The 22501-nt window shown below is 45.4% G+C and overlaps 1 protein-coding gene across 1 annotated transcript in view; it reads left to right on the forward strand.

Annotated features, from left to right (window-relative positions):
* The window catches only part of CFAP54 (cilia and flagella associated protein 54), a 2285874-nt gene that overhangs the window by 1837244 nt on the left and 426129 nt on the right, over positions 1-22501 (forward strand). Inside the window, exon 57 of the mRNA XM_086918163.1 lies at positions 17112-17238. Coding sequence (XP_086774289.1) covers positions 17112-17238 — 127 coding nt within the window. The remainder of the gene's footprint in view (positions 1-17111; positions 17239-22501) is intronic.

Consider the following 22501-nt stretch of genomic DNA (forward strand, 5'->3'; position numbering starts at 1 on the left):
ATATAACTTTTGTTGATTTTTCACATCACATTTGTTTTTGGAGATTTCTGCTTTGCACAAATATAATTAGTATTGTGGGACAAGCAAGCACACTATATATTAATTTACGTTGATGTGTATATGATATGTAAAATACCTCTTGGTAAAAAATGTATTAATATGATGACAGCACACTTTTGATAAATCAGTGCGATCCGGCTAATTAAGTTCCTAATCATGTGGATAAGGTTTCTGATTTAAACTGTTTAAGACAGGTTATTATTTCTATTGTATACTTTTAGAAAGTTGGCATTTTCCTGCGTTAATCATTTAGCGCCTACATCCTCGCTTTGGGTCACATGCCTGGGTTTAGCTGCCAGTTGTGCTTTGTGTATTCCTCCTAGACAGCCACACAGAATAGTGAACTTGGGTGTGCCTGGATGAGCAATCACTGGCAGGATGGGAGAGTGGAGTTAGGCAGAGGCCCTCTTACACTTATATAGGCAGGACCTGCCCCCACACATAGGATTGCTTACCCCTTGTAGTGAGTCTGGAACCAGGGCAGGGGAGGCAGGAGACATGTGCTCTTCAAAGGGAAACCTCTAAAAGCTCCTCCATCTTCAAAGGAGGCACCAGGTATAAATATTGGACCTCAGACACCAACACTTCAGTACACTTATGGACCTTTGGAGACTCTGCCAGGAAGAAGGACTGCTGTGCTGCTGAAAGGGCTAACACTATGCTGGACTGCTGGCCTGCTGGACTACTGCCTTGCTAGGTGGCCTCCCTGCTGCGCTCCTGCCTGATTCAGAGGGATTATGACCTCTATCTGAACCCAGGACTTCCAGAGTTACTCAAAGGGCTAGTCTGCCGGCTTCAACAGGGACTTCCACCCACCCAAATCAGCACCCAGATTCAACTGGAGTAAGTCCCCTTATCCCCAAATGGTGCCCCTCAGGCCCTGGACCTTTGGAGCTGAATTCTAGTTTTTGGGCTCTTCATGACAGCGAACGGGCCATTTGGGGCCAAAACATTTGTCACTCACACTGCCCGCCAATGCGAAGTACTATGAGCCTGACCCTTACTGCTATAGCACCAACCACTTGTGTGGAGTGCTTCCACGAAGTTCTGACCCAACCATCCGTGACAACGACAGGGTCTTCCCGCTACAACAATGACCATCTGCAACACTTCCCAGCTCCTTGTAGCCCCCTCTATTGCGAACAGGACTCTTTGCACCGGCCTGAGAAGGCAGCTTTTCAGCTGACTAACCGGTCCCTGTATTAGACTTGCGTTCCAGTTCGGTTGGCCTGAAGATGTGACTTTCTCCTGGTTTCTCACAACCAGATAACTGCGAGTGGAGCTTTAGGCTTTTTGGCTCTATGTTCACCTAAGTCTTTAACGTTTTATATCACTAGTTCTGCTTATTAGATTTTGCCGTTTTGGTCTTTTATTAGAATCTACTCTATTTTTCTAATCTAGTGTAGGATCCTTTTGCGATGTGTTTTTACTGTTTTAATATTTGCAGTGTTCACAAATACTTTATACATTGCCTCTGAGTTAAACGTAACTGTTCTGTGCCGAGCTATTAGAGAGTTGAGAACAGGTTCATTTGGGGTTTGTGCCTCCCCCTGACAAGGATTGTGGTTGCTGCTTGAGTAGGGTTTCACCCCTCAACCAGTAACCCAATTTCTTAAAGTATAACTTCTAAAAAACCTCCACAGACTATCAGTAACAATTTTGTATTATTAGTTGCTGAAAGAATTGGGATTTTCATTTTTGCACAACTTTATGCCTCTTTGTATAGCATTTATAGAGTTGGTGTTAGAGCTGGGTCCTTTGTTAGGTTCCAAAAGCCCTTAGTGGTCCTGTTTATGTGCTCTGCTTTATTCCTCCCATTATGCTTCAGCTGCAGCCAGCTCTAGTTGGCTTGGAGGGCAGGTGATGGTGGTGTGTATTTGCATGTGTGGGATTATCTCCATGTCCTTTGTGGCCTCAAAGTTTTTAATCAGAGGAAGAGGTCTTTTTAATTTCTTTGGCCTCTTAGGAAGAAGAAGTGGGGACCTGGGTGTGGGTCTACAAGTCAATTATTTGTGTGGTATTTCAGCCAACAAGTTGAGGGTACATATTCTAATTGTTTTCAATAACTTCTCTGTATTGTGTGGCACTGCTAATTATGGTCTTGGTGGTGTGGTTCATGTCTGCCTATTGGACACTTCTGGCCCTGGACAGTGTCCCATATTCCAACCCCCACTGCTGTATGTGCACACCAGTTACAGGGGGATTCTTAGGATCTTCTAGGGCTCTGAAAATCAAGGTGCCATGCTAAGTCAGAGGATTTCCATCAAAGCACCCCATGAAAGAGGGGAAATCCTGTGCTTGCACACACCTGGGAAGATACAACAAATGATTATCATGGCGCGTAGGCATGCTGGGGTGACAAGGGCTGTCTTTCTGTACATGTTTTGCCCCCAAGACTTGCAAACAGGTATTGGAGAGGCCCTAGTGGGAGCAGGATACATCATCTAACTGGCAATATCCCTGCCTCCACCACAACCTTTAACTGGTGGTTGGGAGATGTTATAAATGAGGGTCTCTAGTTGGCAATGGTTAGCACCTTTGTCCAAGTAGGGACCCTTCTTCCTAGTCAGGGTAAGGGAGTTACACTCCTAAAATAACCCCTGCTCACCCCCTTGGTAGCTTGGCATGAGCACTCAGGCTTATCTCAGAGGCAGTGTGTAATGAATGTACACATAACCAACAGGAATACAGTGAAAAAACTACTAAAGGACACCACACCAGTTTAGAAAAATATCCAAAACAAGACCAAAACGACAAAAATCCAACATACAGTACTTTACAGTACTTTACAAATATGCACTTTGCAAGAATACTTAAAAGCACAGTTCCTTGAAGTCAGTAGCTCCGTCTGGTGTTACAGCTGTGCTGCAAACAATAGAATCCAACAGTTCTCTATGACCGCGCCAATCAGTGGCATCGACAGACTCGTAAACAGCTCTTCAACATCGTGAAGAAACTCACCAACCCCAGCTCCAACACCAACAACGTCCCACTTTCGCAAGACCTTTGCGACTCGCTCGTCACCTTTTTCCATTGCAAGATCGCAGACATCCACAACAGCTTCGACGCCATGACCGCCCGACAACCACTGACACCTCTGCCGCCACAACCTCTATCCGCACCAACCGCCTGCTCTCCTGGGCTAACATCAAAGACAACAACACCATCAAGATCATGAACACTATCCACTCCGGATCTCCGTCTGACCCATGTCACCACCACATCTTCAACAAAGCTAACACCGCCATCGCACCCCATCTCCGAAAAAACCATCAAAATTTCCCTCAAGACAGCAACCTTCGCGGAGAGCTGGAAGCACGCCAAGATCATCCCCTCACTTAAGAAACCCAAGGCAAACCCCAAGGACCTCAAGAACCTCCGGCCCTTCTCCCTTCTCCCATTCACAGCGAAGGTCATCAAGAAGACCGTCAACAAACAACTGACCCCCTACCTCGAGGAGAACAGCATCCTGGACCCGTCCCAGTCCAGGTTCCGCAGCAACCACAGCACCGAGACTGCCCTCATCACCGCCATCGATGACATCAGGACCCTGCTAGACAGCAGAGAAACCGTGGCCCTCATACTTCGACACGGTCTGCCACTGCCTCCATGATGCCGGGATCCAAGAGAAGGCCCTGGACTGGACCACCCCCTTCCTCTCTGGCAGAACACAGAGCGTCCGCCTTCCCCCCTTCCGCTCTGAAGCCACCAAAATCATCTGCGGCGTACCCCAGGGCTCTTCCCTCAGCCCAACGCTGTTTAACATCTACATGGCACCGCTCGCCCACGTTGCCCAACAGCACAATCTCAACATCATCTCCTACGCCGATGACACCCATATGATCTTCTCCCTCACCAAGGATCCCCACACCGCCAAAACCAATCTCCATGAAGGAAAGAAGGCCGTTGCTGAATGGATGAGGAACAGTCGACTGAAGGTGAACTCGTACAAGACAGAGGTCCTCATCCTCAGATCCACCCCTTCGGCCTGGGACGACTCCTGGTGGCCGACTGCACTGGGAACAGCTCCGACACCCACCGACCACGCAGCAACCTAGGGGTCATCCTCGCTTCCACCCTCTCCATGACCACGCCGGTCATCACCGTCTCTTCCTCCTGCTACAGCACACTCCGCATGCTCCGCAAGATCTACACGTGTATCCCCACCGAAACGAGAAGAACCATCCCCCAGGCCCTCCTTACCAGCAGACTGGATTACGAAAATGCCCTCTACGCAGGAGACTCGGCCAAACTCCTGAAACGGCTTCAATGCATCCAGAACGCCTCTGCTCGCCTGATTCTCAACATCCTTTGCCGCAGCCACATCACACCCCACCTGAGAGACCTGCACTGGCTCCCCATCAAAAAGAGGATAACCTTTAATCTCCTCATCCACGCACACAAGGCACTCCACAACACCGGACCAGCGTACCTCAGCAGACGACTCAGCTTCTACACCCCAACCCGCTAGCTCTGCTCCGCCGACCTCGCCCTCGCCACAATCCCCCGCAGCAGAACACCCTCCCCATCCACCTACGGCACACCCATGACCTGCTGACCTTTAAAAAAAAATGTAAGACCTGCTGACATTCAGAAGATTTCTCAAGACCTGGATTTTCGAGCAGTAGTAGCAATCCCCACCCCCAGTGCCTTGAGACCCTCACGGGCAAGTATTACGCTTTACAAATGCTATGATTGATTGATTGATTGATTGATTTGTGTTGCAACTGACACATTGGTGCGGCTGGTCATGGCAACAATTGGTGTTGTGGTGTGAAGCAGAACAGTGCGGCGTGCGGTTCCGTCAAGTCACTCTGCAGTCAGCGGCTCAGTGACGGTAATCCAGCAGCGACGGTGAGACCAGGGCTGTGGTGCAGAGTGAAGTTGGTGCTTGTTGCGGTGCTGACAGATCACGGTGCAGGCGGCATAGTTCGTTGCGAGAAGCTGGCGTCTGTAGGTCCGGACTGCGGTGTGGGATTGGGACGGTGCATCGTGTGACTTACAAGCGGGGCCCCCAAGCCACAATGCGGTCACAGAAGTCACGGTCAAAGTGCACCGACGGTGAGACCATGGCAGCAAAGTTAAGCAAGGAGGTGTGGAGTGCGTTGCCCACAGTGCAAGCAGCGGCTCGGTGGCAGTGGTCGTCGGTGAGACCAGGGTGGCGGTGCGAGATGAGTCAGTGCCCTCTGCGGTGCCTTCAGAACATGGATCTGGCGATGGACTTGGTGACTGAGTCGGTTGCTTTTCCCCAGCCAGTGGCGACTGAAACCGCGGTTCCAGAAGCAGTACCCAGAGGTCAGTGAAGCCTTTACAGTGTCTGAGACATCAGAACAGGAGGCAAGCTCTACTTCAAGCCCTTGGAGATACTCAGCATAAGTAAAGGAAGTTCAGTCCAGTCCTTTCACTACGCAATGCAGATGCAGCACCTCCACCTGCAGGCCAACTCAGCAAAGCAACTACACAGCAAAGGGGCTCTTCTTCTTGGCCGGTTCCTTGACCCAGTGAGTTCTAAAGTTCTGGGGTTTGGGCCCCAATATTTATACTCAGTTCTATTTGGTCTCTTAGGCAGAGAGTGTCTATACCTAGTCCAGACCAGTTTGGCCCTCTCTGGCCCAGCTTCCCGGCAGGGGGTGGAGACAGCATTGTCTAAAGCAGACCAGACCCATTCAGGTGCAAAGAAATCTCCTCCCACTACTCTAAATGCAGCCCAAGTCTATTCAGCCTAGCCCTGACTCATCCAGGAAAGGCAGGACACACGTTGATCCCCCAGTGGCTGTCTGAAGAAAATGCACATACCCAGCCCTTGTCACTCCAAAGCCAGACAGTCAATCCACAAACCCAGCAGAGGCACACAGGATGGATAAGTAAGAAAATACCTACTTTCTAAAAGTGATAATTTCAAACACAGAACGTAAAAAGCATCTTTACTAAAAGATTCATTTTTACATTCTGAATCCAGGCATACTAAACTCAATTTCCCTATCTTGTCCCAATGGGAAGTTATGCATATAAGATATTATATATATGTAAACGCCTATTCTATTCTACGGGACAGATAGCCTTTCAATTGTGAAAAACTAAATACACTGTAATTCCCTACTAGGACATTTCACACACACCAGTACATGTCTTTTCTTTAACATACACAGTACCCTTCCAACTAGGCCCTACCTTAGGGGTGACTTGCATGTAAAAATATGGGAGATTATGGCCTGGCAAGTGTGTGCACTTGCCAGGTTGACATTGCAGTTACAAACTGCATGCAGACACTGCAGTGGCAGGTCTAAGAACCCTTTTCAGGGCTGCTTGTGTGGGTTGCACAAACAGTGCTGCAGGTCCACCAGCAGCATTTGATTTACAGGCCCTGGCACTTTCAGTGCACATTACTAGGGACTTATTAGTAAATCAAATATGCCCATCATGGAAACACCAATCCATAACACAGAAGCACTTGCACTTTATATTGAACAGCAGTGAGAAAGTGCGCAAAGACACTAAACTAGCACAAAAGGTAAGGGGAAACACACCTAAAGAAGCCAGGTCTAACAGGAGACAAGAGGCAGAACTTTGGTGGAGGGAGAGATAGTGCCTCTCTCAGGCAAGGTTTAAATAGAAGCTGTAGTTTCCGTCCATACTTCAGTCAGAGTTAGACTAGCCACAATCATACCAAAACACACACACAAAAGTGCTATGTCAAAATTGATGCCTAGCCCGATTAAGTACTGTTGGGAATAATATCCTAATTACCTTTTTTTTCCAACAGTGAAAAAAGACCTTCCCATAAACAATAAAGTTACAGACCAACCCTAGCTATACTCACAAGACTGGTGTTTCTAAAATATTTAAGAATCTTTTTCATATGTTTGCACCTATTGTTGTTTTTTATAAGTATGATTTCCTGTACAATCCTCATGTTCTCATGCCTCATAACCTTATATTCACTGATATCATTGGTTCTGAGTTCATGTGATGTCCTGTGATATCACTAATGGTTCTCAAGTAACCTGTGATGACAGTTTCTGCTACGCATCGCATGTTATTGACTCATGGTCCATGAGAAGGATCTTGGTTGAGGCTGAAACTCTTTAACAGTTGCTAACTGATTGTTCTTATTAGTTTGCCTAGATACTCCATCCCTTTTTTTTATGGGCAAAACTTTGTCACTGTACATCCGCCTTATTTTCTGGTTGAAGATAAAAGGTAAGTGTAGGAGGCTGGCTTAGTATATTGTGCACACTTATTCAAGTGGTACAACTTGCACTGATCCAGGCCACCCTTATAGTGGTTTTAGTGATTCTTGATAACCACAAAAAGCTCTCAAAGTGGTAGCTGTCGAGAGCAGCCTCCAGGCTTATCTTGAAGGAGTGTTAAGCATCTTGTTTTACAGGTTTAATCTGTAGTGTAGATTAGATGAAAAGTACCCACACAGGGTTTAGCAAAAATAGGTCTATTTATTACAACGCAATATCTGATCGAGACATCTAATCCAGATTCCTTAACTTTTGACTTCTCCCCAGGCATCAGACTATATCCGGAAAATTTTCAGCAGTCCCTCTGCGCACCGGGGGATAGTGCCTTACGACTCCATAGGGACATCGACTTCGGTTGTGATGCCTGTGAAGTCATATAAGTCCCCTTCTGCGCGCAGATGAAAGTTTCTTTTTTTCCACACTGCAACTCGGATTTGGAGAAGCGGCTCCTTAGGGCATTTTTTCCTGGCCTACTTTGACAGCTGTTGTTGGTGGGAACAGTGTGCCTTTCCCCAATGTCATCGGGCTTTAAACCTTGTGGGACCTGTACTCAACAGTTGTCGGTTACAGACCTGCATACTGTATGTATGTGATGTTTGGGGGAACACCACGACTACACGTATTGTGGCTCCTGAACCCAAAGTGGACTAAAGCCGAAGGCACTCAAGGAACGTCGTATGAAGTTGCTGGTGGCATACCTGTCATGGTCATCGGAAACATTACGGCCTCATTCTTCATCTCCTGTGGAGGTCAGTTCACAAGATCGTTCTAGGAGCTGGAGTCGTTCTCCAGGACGTCGTACATAAGAAACATTCAAGGGTAAGCACAGGTGTTTGAAATCATGGCACCCCGACTTCGCCACGTGGGGACTCTGTTTCCGGTGGCTCCTCCTGCTCGCCGGTTAAGGAGGCCTTTCCCGACTCTGCCCTGCGTCTCCCATCTCTCTGGGACCCGGGGCATCGATGGCCCAGATCAGGGAGTATTGCAACTCTCTACACCTCATCTTTGTTCTTCCAGCTTCCACTGGAGTACCCATGGCCCCCAAGGAGGTGGGTGGAACCATGCCTGTGGTTTTGTCCTCCATGGCGGTTGGGCCAATTGAGTCTTTAGGTCGGCAACAGTTGGCGATGGCTGACTCTGTTACGGAGCCGGTGCACAGACCTTCAGGGACTCCACCTTTGGTGTCTGTTGTCCATCAGCTGACTCTGACATTGAAGTCAGCGGCATTGATTGAAGTCTTTCCTCTTCTTCCTGTTGATGTCGAAGCGTCGCCTTCTCAGCGTCGATAGGTGTTGGGTGCTGAGTCGGCAGAGCAAACTGAGCGGAATGTGGCATTTTCACTTCCTTCTCAGGGTCAGACTTTGGAGGGTCACCTTTTAACCGGTGATGTAAGGAGGTCTGGGCACTTTCATTCCATTTCTGAAGTTATTTCATCACAAGTGGAAGTGAGTTGGATCTGCTCTTGGCGAGGCTAGTGGGCTAGAGTACTCTCCAGCCTTGGGTTTATTTCCCCCTCCTAGTCTAGCTACTGAGGCAAGTGCCTTCTTCACAGATGTGTTGAGGCGAGTGTTAGCAGTTTTCGACTCGTTACTACCTACCATGAAGAAGGCTACCGACCCTGTGATTGATGTCCTTTACCAAAAATAGTCAGGAGAAGAACATTTTCTTTCATACAATGAGGCCCTGTTTGACATATTGTTGGGAAATATGGGCTGAGCTCGACTCAGGGGTCTTGGTGGATCATGCTATATCTCATAGGCATCTACTTTCTCCAAGAGACTTAGTTTGTCTCCTCAGGCATCCTACCACTCATAGTCTGGTTGTTCAGGCTGCTACAGCCTCATAGAAGGTGGATACTACACCTAAGACTCAGTTAGATAATGAATCTATGTTCCAAGATGCATGTGGCAGACGCATCTTTGCTTCTGCTAGTTCTGCGTTAAGATCCCCATAAACGTATTGTGTTCTTGGGCGATTTTCCCATGCTTTGTGGGATACTTTGCAGACCATGTTGCCATCGCTTCCAGATAACCTCCGTTCTGATGTTGAAAACCTGGTTAGAGCTTGACAACAGGCAAGGAGAAGTGATACATAGTCTTAATTGCTCTTTCTCTGTTAAATATTTTTTAATTTAGACCATATTTTTGGGTTGTATAAATTATGTTTATTTTCTCAAAAGGGCCTCACTTGTCAGGGCATTAACATGTCCTTCTTTTGAATTTTCCTGGTTGGTGTTTCTGCGGGTACAGATGGTATTCTTTCAGTACTGTCTGTAACAGTTTAAGTGGTATAAGGATACCTGGGGTTTATTATTTTTCTTTTTTCCTCTGATAATGGGCTTTATGCTCAAGAGGTCATTTGCATGTGATGTGGCTTCCAGTTAGGAAGTTTAACTTTTGACATGCTTTGTTCAAAGCAATTTGGTATACTGGTGTGACTGTTTGCTTACAGTATCTCTTATAGAGGCATATTTCTTATACGTATTGTGTACAGGTGGTGCACAGATAGGCTTTGCATTGACTAATGTTTCTCTTATGCTTTCTGGTGAGGGGGTCATGCAAATTTTATTATGTGATGGGTTTCTTGCCTGCACAAAGTAACTCATTCCATGGAAAAATGCTCCTTTTTGCGGGAGACATTACGTTTGACAATTCAAGGTGTCTGGTTTGTATTCTTCTGAATACTTAAAGTCTTGGTTTCCTCCATTTTTGGGGGTGATTTTTTTAATGTTCAAATTTGGAACATGGTTTTTCTGTGAGTTCAGCTTATAAGGTTATCTGAGCTGCAGTGTCTGAATATTTACCTCACGTCTGTGTACGACCATGTTTGCATGGTTGGAAAGATTTCTGTTTTGTCAAACGAGAATGTTCGCTTTTTGGTCCTTCTTCACTTTAAGAACATTCTGGATATTTCCAAGCTCTTTGGCAAAGGCACTTTTGACGGTCATACATTTTCTATCCAGAGGTTGGATGTTCTCTGTCTCCTTGGGGACATTTCTCTTTCTCTATTAAGCATTTGTTATTTTCTGTACCTTACCACCCTTTAAGTAATCATACTGTGAACGTGTAATCTGGTACCTCTTGTGTTCTTATAGAACTAAATATGTGTGTTTAGCACTTGTCTACCTTACAGTCAGATGGGATTTTGGCTTATATGTCTTGTGGACAATTATGTCAACTGGGTTCCCTTTTTGGGTACGTTCCAGGGGCTTGGTTTATTTTATTCATCTTGACCTTCTTGACACATATGGTCGTATTCATGTGGGTTTTTTTAGGTAGTACTAGCCTGTTAAGATTCTTTTGACAGGCAGCATTATCTTAATATGAAGTCAGCCAAGGTGTTTCATTGAGGGGGTGATGTCTCTCTTGTTATTATATTGTATGGTTTTTTGGGACTGTTCTTTTTCAGTTCCATTTATCTATATGTGTATATAGTGTTTATGTAAGTTTGTTGCATAGGTCTTTACACATGCTGCGATATAGTTCTGCTATATGTAAAAAAACTAATATTACATTTAAAAAAATACAAAATTATTGTGAGATACGATTGCTTCTCTCTTTGCTGTAAGTTTTGGGTTTGCATCTACATGTACATGTGGAACGGGGATATATAGATCCGGGAACAATCGATCAATATTCATAGCAGATTCACAGTTATTTAATTGCCATCTTTACGGGCACTATACATTGTGTGAACCTTCGGGTGGTCATTTTGTCTAAAAAATAAATAAAAAGGTTCATTGTTTCAGGAATGGGCTATGACATTCATCCGTCTAGAAAAATGGTCTGGTCTTCCTGACCTTGCAATGAATGGGTTTATTCATCTTGGATTTTATAGGACTGGGTTTTGGAAGCCTTTCTTTTTTGGCATTATCAGGACAGATTTCCTGCATATATATCTTTACTAATATAGAGTGAAACAGTTTACATGGCATTTGCTTTGTCTTTGGTGCTTCTGGTCTAAGCACTCACTTACCCATTGGGGGTTAAATACTATTTTCTGACTGTTGTCAGATGTCTTCTGACAGGGTATTTTCCTGTTCCCCTTGAGGTTTTAGTTCTTCTGTTCCTGAGGGGCTGTTACTTATTTGCATTGTTTGTGATCATTGCCATGGTTTCTATGGAGAGTCATGCTCTTTTTCGTTTAATTCCTACACCAGCCTGGTCTGTGGTCAATTTAGACCACATGGTTCTCTTTTAGAGGTCAGTGGTTAATTTAGACCGGCTGGTTCTCTTTGAGAGCTTTGGTAGGGTTGGTTTGCGGACCCTCCTCTGGGTGGGTGTAAATGTGGTATGTAATTCAAAATGTGAGGAATCTGTGGCTAGATGTCTCTATCAGATGAACAAGTTACTTACCTTCAGTAACACATTATCTGGTAGAGACACAGTCTAGCCGCAGATTACCTAATGCTCTGCCCATCTTCCCCACTCTTCGAATGATATGTAATGTAAGGCGTATGCCCTTTTCAGTACTGACGCCCGAGGAGAATACAAAAGTTAAAGAATCTGCTGCTAGACTGTGTCTCTACCAGATAATATGTTACCAAAGGTAAATAACTTGTTCACCACTATCACACTAGTATATCTCCTACCCAGAGATATCAACACAATACACAAGAATACTTCGAAAGCAATCAGGTAAGTAGCACAAAATATAGTTGTCTCCAGGGGGAGACCTAACCATATACTAAGAAAGTGGAATGCAAACTGCAAAGGATAATAGACCTTGGACCATAAGACCCAGAGAAGCTGGGGACACAAGACACCACCCAAGCTAAGTACCCAGGAATCCCATGGAAGCTGTGTGCAGAGTGGAAACACAGCTGCATGACCAATGAAAGTCAGTGTAGAAATCGTGGTTGCAGTTTTAAAGAAGAAGGACTCTTCCGACCCAGAGGAAACCCTTTGGAAGACAGAAGGTTGGAGAGCCACCCCACCCATGGATGCCCCGGTATCCAGGTTACCTACACCAGGGAAGCCGGGTGCATAGGGGTGAAGTGATGCTAGAACCTGCCATTAAAAACAATAGACGGCTTCAAAGAAGATGCCTCTGGAGAAGACTGTGAAAGAGTCCGGTGGAATCCAAGGGTGGATTCTGGAAGTGAAGAACCTGCATGCAGAGGGGACAGAGTCTATGCCACTCGAAGGTGACAAAGAGACATAGAGATGCAATGCCCACTGATGTCGGGAGGTTTTGAAGAGTTGATGGTGACCATGTTGCTGCAGCTGTGAGGACCAGGCAAAGCTGAAGAAGGCCAAGAGCCATGCATTAGCTGTCTCATGTTGGATGTCGGTGACTAGGTTGGAGCACCAACAAGCCTTGGTAGCCTCATTTGGTGTGGAAGATGAAAAAGGAACAACATTGGGACCAGCAAGGTCCATTGAACTCACAAATAGCAGGAGAGTCAGAGCAGCCCACAAGCAAGCAGGGTAGCCTACAGAATCAGGGGAAGACCCACAGGAGGAACCATTGGCTTAAGGCACAGGACTCACAAGAGGATCATGAGCAGCTCATCAAAGATGAAGGTCCATGGTGCAGAGGAGGCGGTGAAGATGCTGATCTTGGAGGAGAGAGAGGTTGGAAGCTGGAGGTTATTTTAACACGAAGTTCTCTGGAGTGCAGGGCCAACATGCCTTGGCAACGACAAGTTGACGCAGTGCACAGGGGTTTGGTCCCCATGGTTCCTACGCGGGATACCGGCCTCAAAATAGCAGATATGGCAGGTCAAGTCTCAAGGGAGTTGCAGAACCACCAGGAGCAGCAGACCGATCTGCTTAGTTGCGGTTCCTGCAGATGCAGGGGAGTGACTCCTTCATTCCAAGGGAGAGTCCTTTGGGTGTCGTTCATGCCCACAGGCTTGGAGAAGACCCTGGAAGAAACACAGACACAGACGATGAAGAAGACATGAAGAACAGTGAGACCAGGGGCAACAGGAGTCTTCCTTCATGAAGTCAGTCGAAGTCCAACAAAGTCCAATTGTCCAGACAATTGAAGAGCGACGTTGTTTCAGGGTTAAGTCTTGCCCCATGATGAATCTGAGGACCCTCACTAAGGGGAGCCTTTAAATACCTTAAGGAAAGGATTATGACAACTGTGGGGTCCCTCCCAGAGGAGGGGCTGGACGGGAGGGAGGATACTCCATTGTCCTTTTTTCAGTTTCGAGCCAGAGTGGAAGCCACCAGCTCCCTGAACTGCTTTAAACTGGAGTATGCAAGGAGGGCACCAAATGTGCCCTTCCAAGCAGTCTGGTGGCGCTGGCAAACTCCCCCTCCCCAGCCCAATACACTAAGTCCTGTTTGTGAGGTGGTCACTCCTCCCTGTGAAAAGAAACCTATTGTTCTACCTTCCTCTGCCCAAGCTTGGCTCAGCAGCAGGAGGGCAGAACCATGTCTGTGGAAGGCAGCAGCACTAGCATGCTTGTAGATCCCGAAAGGTTGTTACTGGGAATACTGGGGGTCCCTAAGGTGCCCCCTAGTAAATGGGATCATACTTCTGATCCAGCGGGCCAAAGAAAATTCAGTCTCATATAAACAACTCTACACTATGATACTCACCATAATTCATATAACCAACACTAGGCCCATAAATGACTGAGACATGAATTGACCAACTGAATCTTATGACTTAATTAATCTGAAACACTTTAATGCATATATTTAAGTCAGAATCATAGGCAATGGATTAACTATTGGTAACTCAAAGAAACAAACAAGTCCAGCTTGTCATTTCAAAATCTATTTTATTAACTTAATTTAAAGGCAACATGCATTTTAAAGCTTTATTCTTTTTATTAGCAATTTTAATAAAGCAAATTATTTATTAGAAAGGCTCATTTGACTGTCAGCTCAAATCAACATCAGCATGAGAAGTGCTCAAACATTAGGTAATTTTCCCTAGACCCTATTCTCTAACTTTAACTGAGAAAACCTAAAGGGAAAAAGTAAAGTTCCAAACGAATCTTACGTGAAACGAAAGTCCAACAGCGTCTCTGGAGAACAGGAAGGAGCCAACAGTGCTCTTTCCAAGGGGCCATTTTATACCTTTTTCCTGTCTAAAACTAACTAAAAGAATACAAACATTCGAGCGACACGAAGTATGATTGGACAAGAAATGTCGTCCGATGAAGTCATTTGCCTTTCGCATAGCAGAAACCACGTTTCCTCAAGAGCGGCATTGTTCATAGACTAAGAGTGTCACAGGCTCTTCCGTGACTCGCAACATTAGGTAAAATTATCCAAATGCTTCCTCCGTCCAAGCCTTTCTGCCGCTGCACACATCCTGTCCTTGACCATGAAAGCTTTGTCAAAAGAATTTTCATTACTTCCACACAGCCTTGCTTTTACGAGCGACTTTCAAAGAATTATTGCAGAAAATATTTTTCCTTTCATACGCTGCTGTGCAAGGCCCAACTTTGACAGGACTTCAGACTTCCATTTTAGAAATAGGCCACAGACCTCTTTTAGCATGACTCTAGTATGCAAGGAAACACAAGACAATAATTAATTCAAGAAATGATAATTATTCTGTTACCCACCCCCTTTGCTAAAGTTAACCCATTAGTCTATGTTACCTAACTTTGCATACAAAAAACAAACATAACACAGTCACATAGAATGACACAACATAAACAAAAGCACATTTAAAAAGAATGCACATGCTATTATTTGAAACAGCTGCAATTAATATTGGACAAAACGAAAAACAAGGTAAATGTATTATTTATAACAAAATGACAAACACAACAAGAGCACATATAATTAAACCCGCGTGTTCGTGTAGGTGCACATTACTCTAGGTTGATTCAGTATACAAAAACATGCAACACTCATTAGTATATTAAAAATTATGGGAGTTTAAATCTGCGTGCTAAAACTAAACTTATCTTTAAAGTCCTCTTCATCACTTCTAACACTGGAATCGTTATTGGGGTATGATTCCAACATGTTTGATACCAAACATGACGGGGTTCGGTGCAGGCACATATACTTTCCCTCTCATAATGACTGATATCCACTATGTGTCTAAAAATAACTGACCGTTCTTACAAAACCTGCTGAATCAACTGTGGATTTTGTAGTGGTGTCATTCTCATGCGAGGGCACCCTCACACTTATAACCAAGCACCCAGCCCTCAGGACTGAAGAGCCTGCCATGAGGGTGACTTATAGGTTTTAAGTTCAGTGACCTCAGATATAGGGAAACTTTTGTCTGTCTGAGAGGTCCAAGCACCAACTCACACAAGCTGCGATGTCAGGCCTGTAGTTAGAGTTTAAGTGGACTCCCATGGGTGGCACATACATGCTGCAACCCATGGGAGACCATTGGTGTACCTATGCCTTGAGTAACTTAGTACAATTTACTAGGAACTTATAAGGGTACACCAGTAGCCAACCGTGGCGGTATCAAAGTACTTACCAGGTCAAAATTAGGGGGAAAAGCACTGTTGCTGGGGTCCTGATTAGAAGGATCCCAGCAAACTAACTCAAAACACACTGACACCGGGCAAAAAAAGTGGGGGTAACCATAAAAGCAGATCCTACTTTCCTATCGTAAGCATTATTATCAGGAAATCCCTAGGGGACTGAGCCTTATAAAGATCCCAAAATGTGCCTGGACAGCATTGAAAGCCGAGTTAGTCTGATCATTATTGAGCATAGTGAGTTTCTTCGTTATGAGGTGTTAGCTGCATATTGGCAATATAATGAACAAGTATTTACTTTTTTGAGAGCATTATCCATAGCTAAATAATCTTATTAAAGAAAGCATGGTCTGTGTGCGTACTTAAAATCATAACCCGATGCACAACTATGTTTTATGACTGGGTGTGACTTAGCCTTGTATGACTCCTGCCTTACTCGTGAATTCCAGGGTTAGGCTAGGACTACAGGAGTAAGTTGAAGCAATATCTTTGTCAATCGGGTACATAGTCGAGTAATGGAAATATAAAATGTAAATTAACCCTTTCTAGCCAGAAGAAGGAGCTTATTATTTTAGAGCAAACACAGCTTCTTTTATTTTTCTGAGGAACCCATACTTGAATAAAATCTGCTACCAATGGTGATATACAGTTTATCAGGGCAGACCAGGGGTTCTTCGACCCAGTCTTCCCCAGGTAAGTGTTTTCCGGTAGTACTCTCTACGTGGCTCACCCGTCATGGGAATCACAGTGGTGTGGGAGCCTTTATAAACCATTTGGTGAAGGGATTAACAAGTAATCTACTTGGCTGTTACAAATGATCACAAATGCAAGAGGTGTATTTTTACTGCAATGTTATTACACCTACTTTCCTATATCAATTTGAAAATGCATTCTTTGATATATGAGTGATGTTATTAACAACAGAACAACACGCTTTACGATAATAGGAAAACACTTTTGCTGCCCGAAGCATTAGAGGTCTGCAATTAAAAGGACACGCCATTATTCACTCTTTTCACTTGTTTTTTTTAAGTGGAGCATTCTATCGGGAGTGGGGGTACACGTAGTTTGACCTGCCTTTTTTCATGAGACTAAACTTGTACATAGGAATATACAAAGTGTTCCCTTGAAGGTTTGGGGACGAATCGTCACAGGTAAGCAATTTGTATTGGTTACATTAATGTCACAGCTATTTACTGCATTCTTGGGGGTGTTCAGTAGATACCTTTAAGATTGGGCGCATGTAAGATTTCGCTGCTTGACAGTTTGCAAACCTCTATGCTCATAGGATGTCATTTTCTTTCTAAACTTATATCCATTATCAGTCTTATCAGTCCTACATGGTGTCACTGGTAACTAACAAAACCACTTCTTTACTTTAGTTAATAAGACTCGGGGAAGCAGTGGAACAGCATACAGATGATCCTGTATTTATAAGTCCAGTTCAAACTCTGAGAAATATCTATTTGCCACATATAAATTTGCTGGCAAAAATCAAACTGCGAATAGGTAAGAAAACTACAAATTAGCTTACTGTATTAAGTGCAATGTCTGAACTGCACCAGTCTTCTGAAAGATAACTTGATTTTTAGTTCATGAAATTAAACATTTTACGAAAACTAGCTTTAGTTTTAGTTATATGCATACTCACTAGCTTACTGTGCCATAATAGGCTGCCTCAAAATGTTTTAGTTCCAACTCTGCTGGCGTTTCGAGGTTTCAGATTTTAATCGCTAAATACTGACATAAGCTTCAATGTATGCTTTATATTGGCCTAGACCTTTCAAAGGTACAGAAATGTTGCTGCTGGGGAAGTACTTTTGACATATGTTCGAAATCTACAAATCATGATTTTTGACCAATGTGAACTGTTTTCTAAATCATTAGGTTTCTTGTTTAGTTGCATGAAAATGTACGTTCATTCCTGTAGATGTTTGCTGTCTTCAGTTCCATTTACAATAATTTCCTTAGCTGTTCAGTTTCATTTTCAGACTTTGAATGACTTCAAATGTTTTTCTATCTATGCTCTTGGCATTGTTTACTTTTCTTTCTAAACTCAGATTGACAAGCAGAGGTCAAATCAAAAGGTCTAGAGTGGATGGGCCGAGGAGTAGATATTGCATCTTTCTGTTGCATTAATGTGTTCTGTTATTGCTTCAACACCAACAGACTGTCTGTTTTTTCATTGGTTAATTCAATATATGAGAGATTGCTGGACGCTAGCCTGGCTGATGAGAGGGTGTTATCCTGAAACCAGTTCCAGGATGCTTGTTTCCGGTCCAGGGAATATCTGGCTTGGCAGTTCGGGCTGCACTGTTCCCATGAGGAACAGGGTCTAGACTGATTTGCTAGGTCAGAACTGAGGTGATGAAGTGAGCTAAAGAACGATGATGGATTCAACTCAGATCTGTGACTGGGCCTGAGCGTCTGAAAAGTTTCAGCTCCCCATCCATCTTCTCCTCGTTTTTGCTTTGTTCACCCTAGTTAGCAGGGTATGCCCAGACCTGGGTCCCTTGCTCACTTTGCCACTGGATTCAAGCTAGTCTGGCTGATGACGGGTGTTACTCCGAAACCGGTCCCAGGATGCTTGTTTCCGGTCCAGGGAAGATCTGGCTTGGTAGTTTGGGCTGGACTGCTCCCATGAGGAAAGAGGAACAGGGTCAAGAATGATTTGCATATGGCTGGGTCAGAACTGGCATACCAAAGTGAGCTAAATAACGATGATGGATTCAGCCCGATCTGTAACTGGGGGTAAGTGTCTGAATTGTTTCAGCGCCCCGTCCATCATCTCCTCATGTTTGCTTTGTTTACCCTAGGTAGGCAGGGTATGCCCAGACATGGGTCCTTGTTCACTTTGCCCCTGAATTCAAGCTAGCCGGGCTGATGAGGGGTGTTACTCCGAAACCGGTCCCAGGATACTTGTTTCCGGTCCAGGGAAGATCTGGCTTGGCAGTTCAGGGTGGACTGTTCCATGAGGAACAGGGTCAAGAGTGATTTGCATATGGCTGGGTAAGAACTGGGGTGGCGAAGTGAGCTAAAGAATGATGATGGATTCAACCCGATCTGTAACTGGGGTTAAGAGTCTGAAAGGTTTCAGCTCCCCATCCATCCTCACCTTGTGTTTGCTTTGTTTGCCCTAAGAGGACAGGGTATGCCCAGACGTGGGTCCCTTGCTCACTTTGCCACTGGATTCAATATAGCCTGGCTGATGAGGGGTGTTACTGGAAACTGGCCCCAGGATGCTCCTTTCCGGTCCAGGGAAGACCTGGCTTGGCAGTTCGGGCTAAACTGTTTCCATGAGGAACAGGTTCAACACTGATTTGCCTGTGGGTGGGGCAGAACTGTCATGCTGAAGTGAGCTAAAGAACGATGATGGATTCAACCTGATCTGTAACTGGGGGTAAGTGTCTAAAAGGTTTCTCCCTCCCAGCCATCATCTCCTCGTGTTTGCTTTGTTTGCCCTAAGTAGGCAGGGTATGCCCAGACATGGGTCCTTTGTTCACTTTGCCCCTGGATTCAAGCTAGCCTGGCTGATGAGGGGTGTTACTCCGAAACCGGTCCCAGGATACTTGTTTCCGGTCCAGGGAAGATCTGGCTTGGCAGTTCAGGGTTGACTGTTTCATGAGGAACAGGGTCAAGAGTCATTTGTATATGGCTGGGTAAGAACTGGGGTGGCGAAGTGAGCTAAAGAATGGTGAGGGATTCAACCCGAGCTGTAACTGGGGGTAAGTGTCTGGAAGGTTTCAGCTCCCCATCCATCATTTCCTTGTGTTTGCTTTGTTCGCCCTAAGTGGACAGGGTATTCCCAGACGTGGGCCCCTTGCTCACTTTGCCACTGGATTCAAGCTAGCCTGGCTGATGAGGGGTGTTGCTCGAAACTGGCCCCAGGATGCTGGTTTCCGGTGCAGTGAAGACCTGGCTTGGCAGTTCGGGCTGGACTGTTTCGATGAGGAACATGTTCAAGACTGATTTGCATATGGCTGGGGCAGAACTGCCATGCCGAAGTGAGCTAAAGAACGATGATGGATTCAACCTGTTCTGTAACTGGGGGTAAGTGTCTGAAAGGTTTCACCGCCCCATCCATCATCTCCTCGTGTTTGCTTTGTTTGTCCTAAGTAGGCAGGGTATGCCCAGACATGGGTCCCTTGTTTACTTTGCCCCTGGATTAAAACTAGCCGGGCTGCTGAGGGGTGTTACTCCGAAACCAGTCCCAGGATACTTGTTTCCGGTCCAGGGAAGATCTGGCTTGGCAGTTCATGGTGGACTGTTCCATGAGGAACAGGGTCAAGAGGGATTTGCATATGGCTAGGTAAGAACTGGGGTAGCGAAGTGAGCTAAAGAATGATGATGGATTCAATCCGATCTGGAACTGGGGGTAAGTGTCTGAAAGGTTTCAGCTCCCCATCCATCATCTCCTTGTGTTTGCTTTGTTCGCCGTAAGTGGACAGGGTATGCCCAGACAAGGGTCCCTGGCTCACTTTGCCACTGGATTCAAGCTAGTCTGGCTGATGACGGGTGTTACTCCGAAACCGGTCCCAGGATGCTTGTTTCCGGTCCACGGAAGATCTGGCTTAGCAGTTTGGGCTGGACTGCTCCCATGAGGAACAGGGTCAAGAGTGATTTGCATATGGCTTGGTCAGAACTGGCATGCCGAAGTGAGATAAGAACGATGATGGATTCAACCCGATCTGTAACTGAGGGTAAGTGTCTGAAAGGTTTCAGCGCCCCATCCATCATCTCCTCGTGTTTGCTTTGTTTGCCCAAGTAGGCAGGGTATGCCCAGACATGGGTCCCTTGTTCACTTTGCCCCTTGGATTCAAGATAGCCTGGCTGATGAGGGGTGTTACTCCGAACCCGGTCCCGGGATACTTGTTTCCGGTCCAGGGAAGATCTGGCTTGTCAGTTTAGGGTAGACTGTTCCATGAAAAACAGGGTCAAGAGTGATTTTCACATGGCTGGGTCAGAACTGTGGTGGCAAAGTGAGCTAAAAAACGATGATGGATTCAACCCAAATCTGTGACTGGCGGTGAGTGCTTGAAAAGTTTTAGCGCTCCGCCCATCATCTCCTCGTGTTTGCTTTGTTTGGCAGGGTAAAAGTCTTTTTGATTTCTGTCTCAATTTTCTAAACAGGTCTGAACTGTCCTAAATATTTTTGGCACAGAGGAGACAGTTCAGGACCTCAACCTGACCCCTTATCAACAGCTCAATATGCAGCTGTTAAGAAACATCTGTATTGCCAGCAAAATTGCTACTGGCTCAAACCCTAAAAAAGCAAGACTCCTGGAGGCCCTTGCAGAATTTAAAGTATCCCAGTTAGGAAATAGTGCTGACACTCCTGAAGAGGGAGTGAACAATGAGAATGAGACTATAATCAGTCCTCCATGGGGTAACCTCCCTATCCAAACCAGAGAAGATGAGGAACCCAACAGCAACCTTTGTCCTAGACATATTCCTAGAGTGTCATCCCCTTCAGGGGGTAGGTTAGGCCCCTCAAGTAGTCATGAGCGGATTTTGCGGATTGGCAATCCGCGAATTTGCGGATTTGCAAACTCGCAATCCGCAAAATCCGCGAATTCCCGCGAATTTGCGGATTTTTTTTTTTTTTTGTGTTCGCCCGTGTTTCTGCCATTTCGCGAGGGTTTTTACAATTTCGCAATTTGCGAACTTACCTGTCGGGTCGCAAGTTTTGCGAACTTGTTGTTTCTACGTGTCCAACCTGTTTGGGACACTCTTCTTCATCACTGCCACTCTCTGTCACCACTGCCACTCTCTGACTACTCATGCCACCCTCTGGCCCACCCATGCCACCCTCTGTTTCATCACCACACCCTCTGGTTGTCCAGTGTACATTATTTTCGGCAAAGCAAAGCACACCTTCCCTGCCTCAAGTGACCTGAATTAATTTGGGGCTGATTAATGTGTCACAGAATATTTTTTTAGCTGGCACCTGCTTCCTTAGTGCGCCCTGATTAGTGATCTTTTGCACTTGCTAAGTGCTTTCATTGTTGCAAAATTAGTTACAACACCTGCCCTGCCCCAACTGACAATAATGAATTAGGGGCTGATTAATGGATTTTAACTTCCAGCCTGGCTCCTGCTTGTCTCCCTTAGCTGTAATTCAGGACCTTTGTGGCATATGTGTAACTATTCTGAGGTTCAGAGCAGGGTCACATAATAGTTGCAACTGGCAACTGAACTCTGGAGGGGCCCCTCAGGAAGCACTACAGGAAATGGCTACTAATGATGTGCCTGAACTTTTGAACCTGGTAAGTAGTTACTTTCAGTTTTGCTTAGATCGTATTTCTGCAATTTCGCAATTATTCGCGGGGCGCGAACTCTCGCGAACATTGCGAGCAGTGCGCGCAAAATCCGCTGCTCGCGGATTTGCGGATTTTGCAGGAAATTCTCAAATCTCGCGGATTGCGGATTTCCCGAAAATCCGCAAAATCCGCGAGCGGAACGGATTTTCCGCCCATGCCTACCCTCAAGGCACATAGAGCTAGATGAAAAAGATTTATATCTTGAAAGAATAGCCAAAAGAGTAGCCCTTGAAGCCAAATTCCTGGCTATAGAAAGAGAGATGGCAGTAACACATTAAAAAGGCAGATACTGGAAACGTATGACCCCAAAATCCCCAACCGGATTGTCCCTAGATATGTTGAGGGTGACATCACAACGTGGTTTATAGCCTTTAAGAGGGCTTGTAAAATAAGGAATTTACACCAGAGACACTGGGGCGCTCTACTTTGGGAGTTATTCTCAGGAAATGACT

This window comes from Lissotriton vulgaris, chromosome 1_1 (genome assembly GCF_964263255.1).
Source record: "Lissotriton vulgaris chromosome 1_1, aLisVul1.2, whole genome shotgun sequence".
In the NCBI taxonomy this organism is placed as follows: Eukaryota; Metazoa; Chordata; class Amphibia; order Caudata; family Salamandridae; genus Lissotriton; species Lissotriton vulgaris.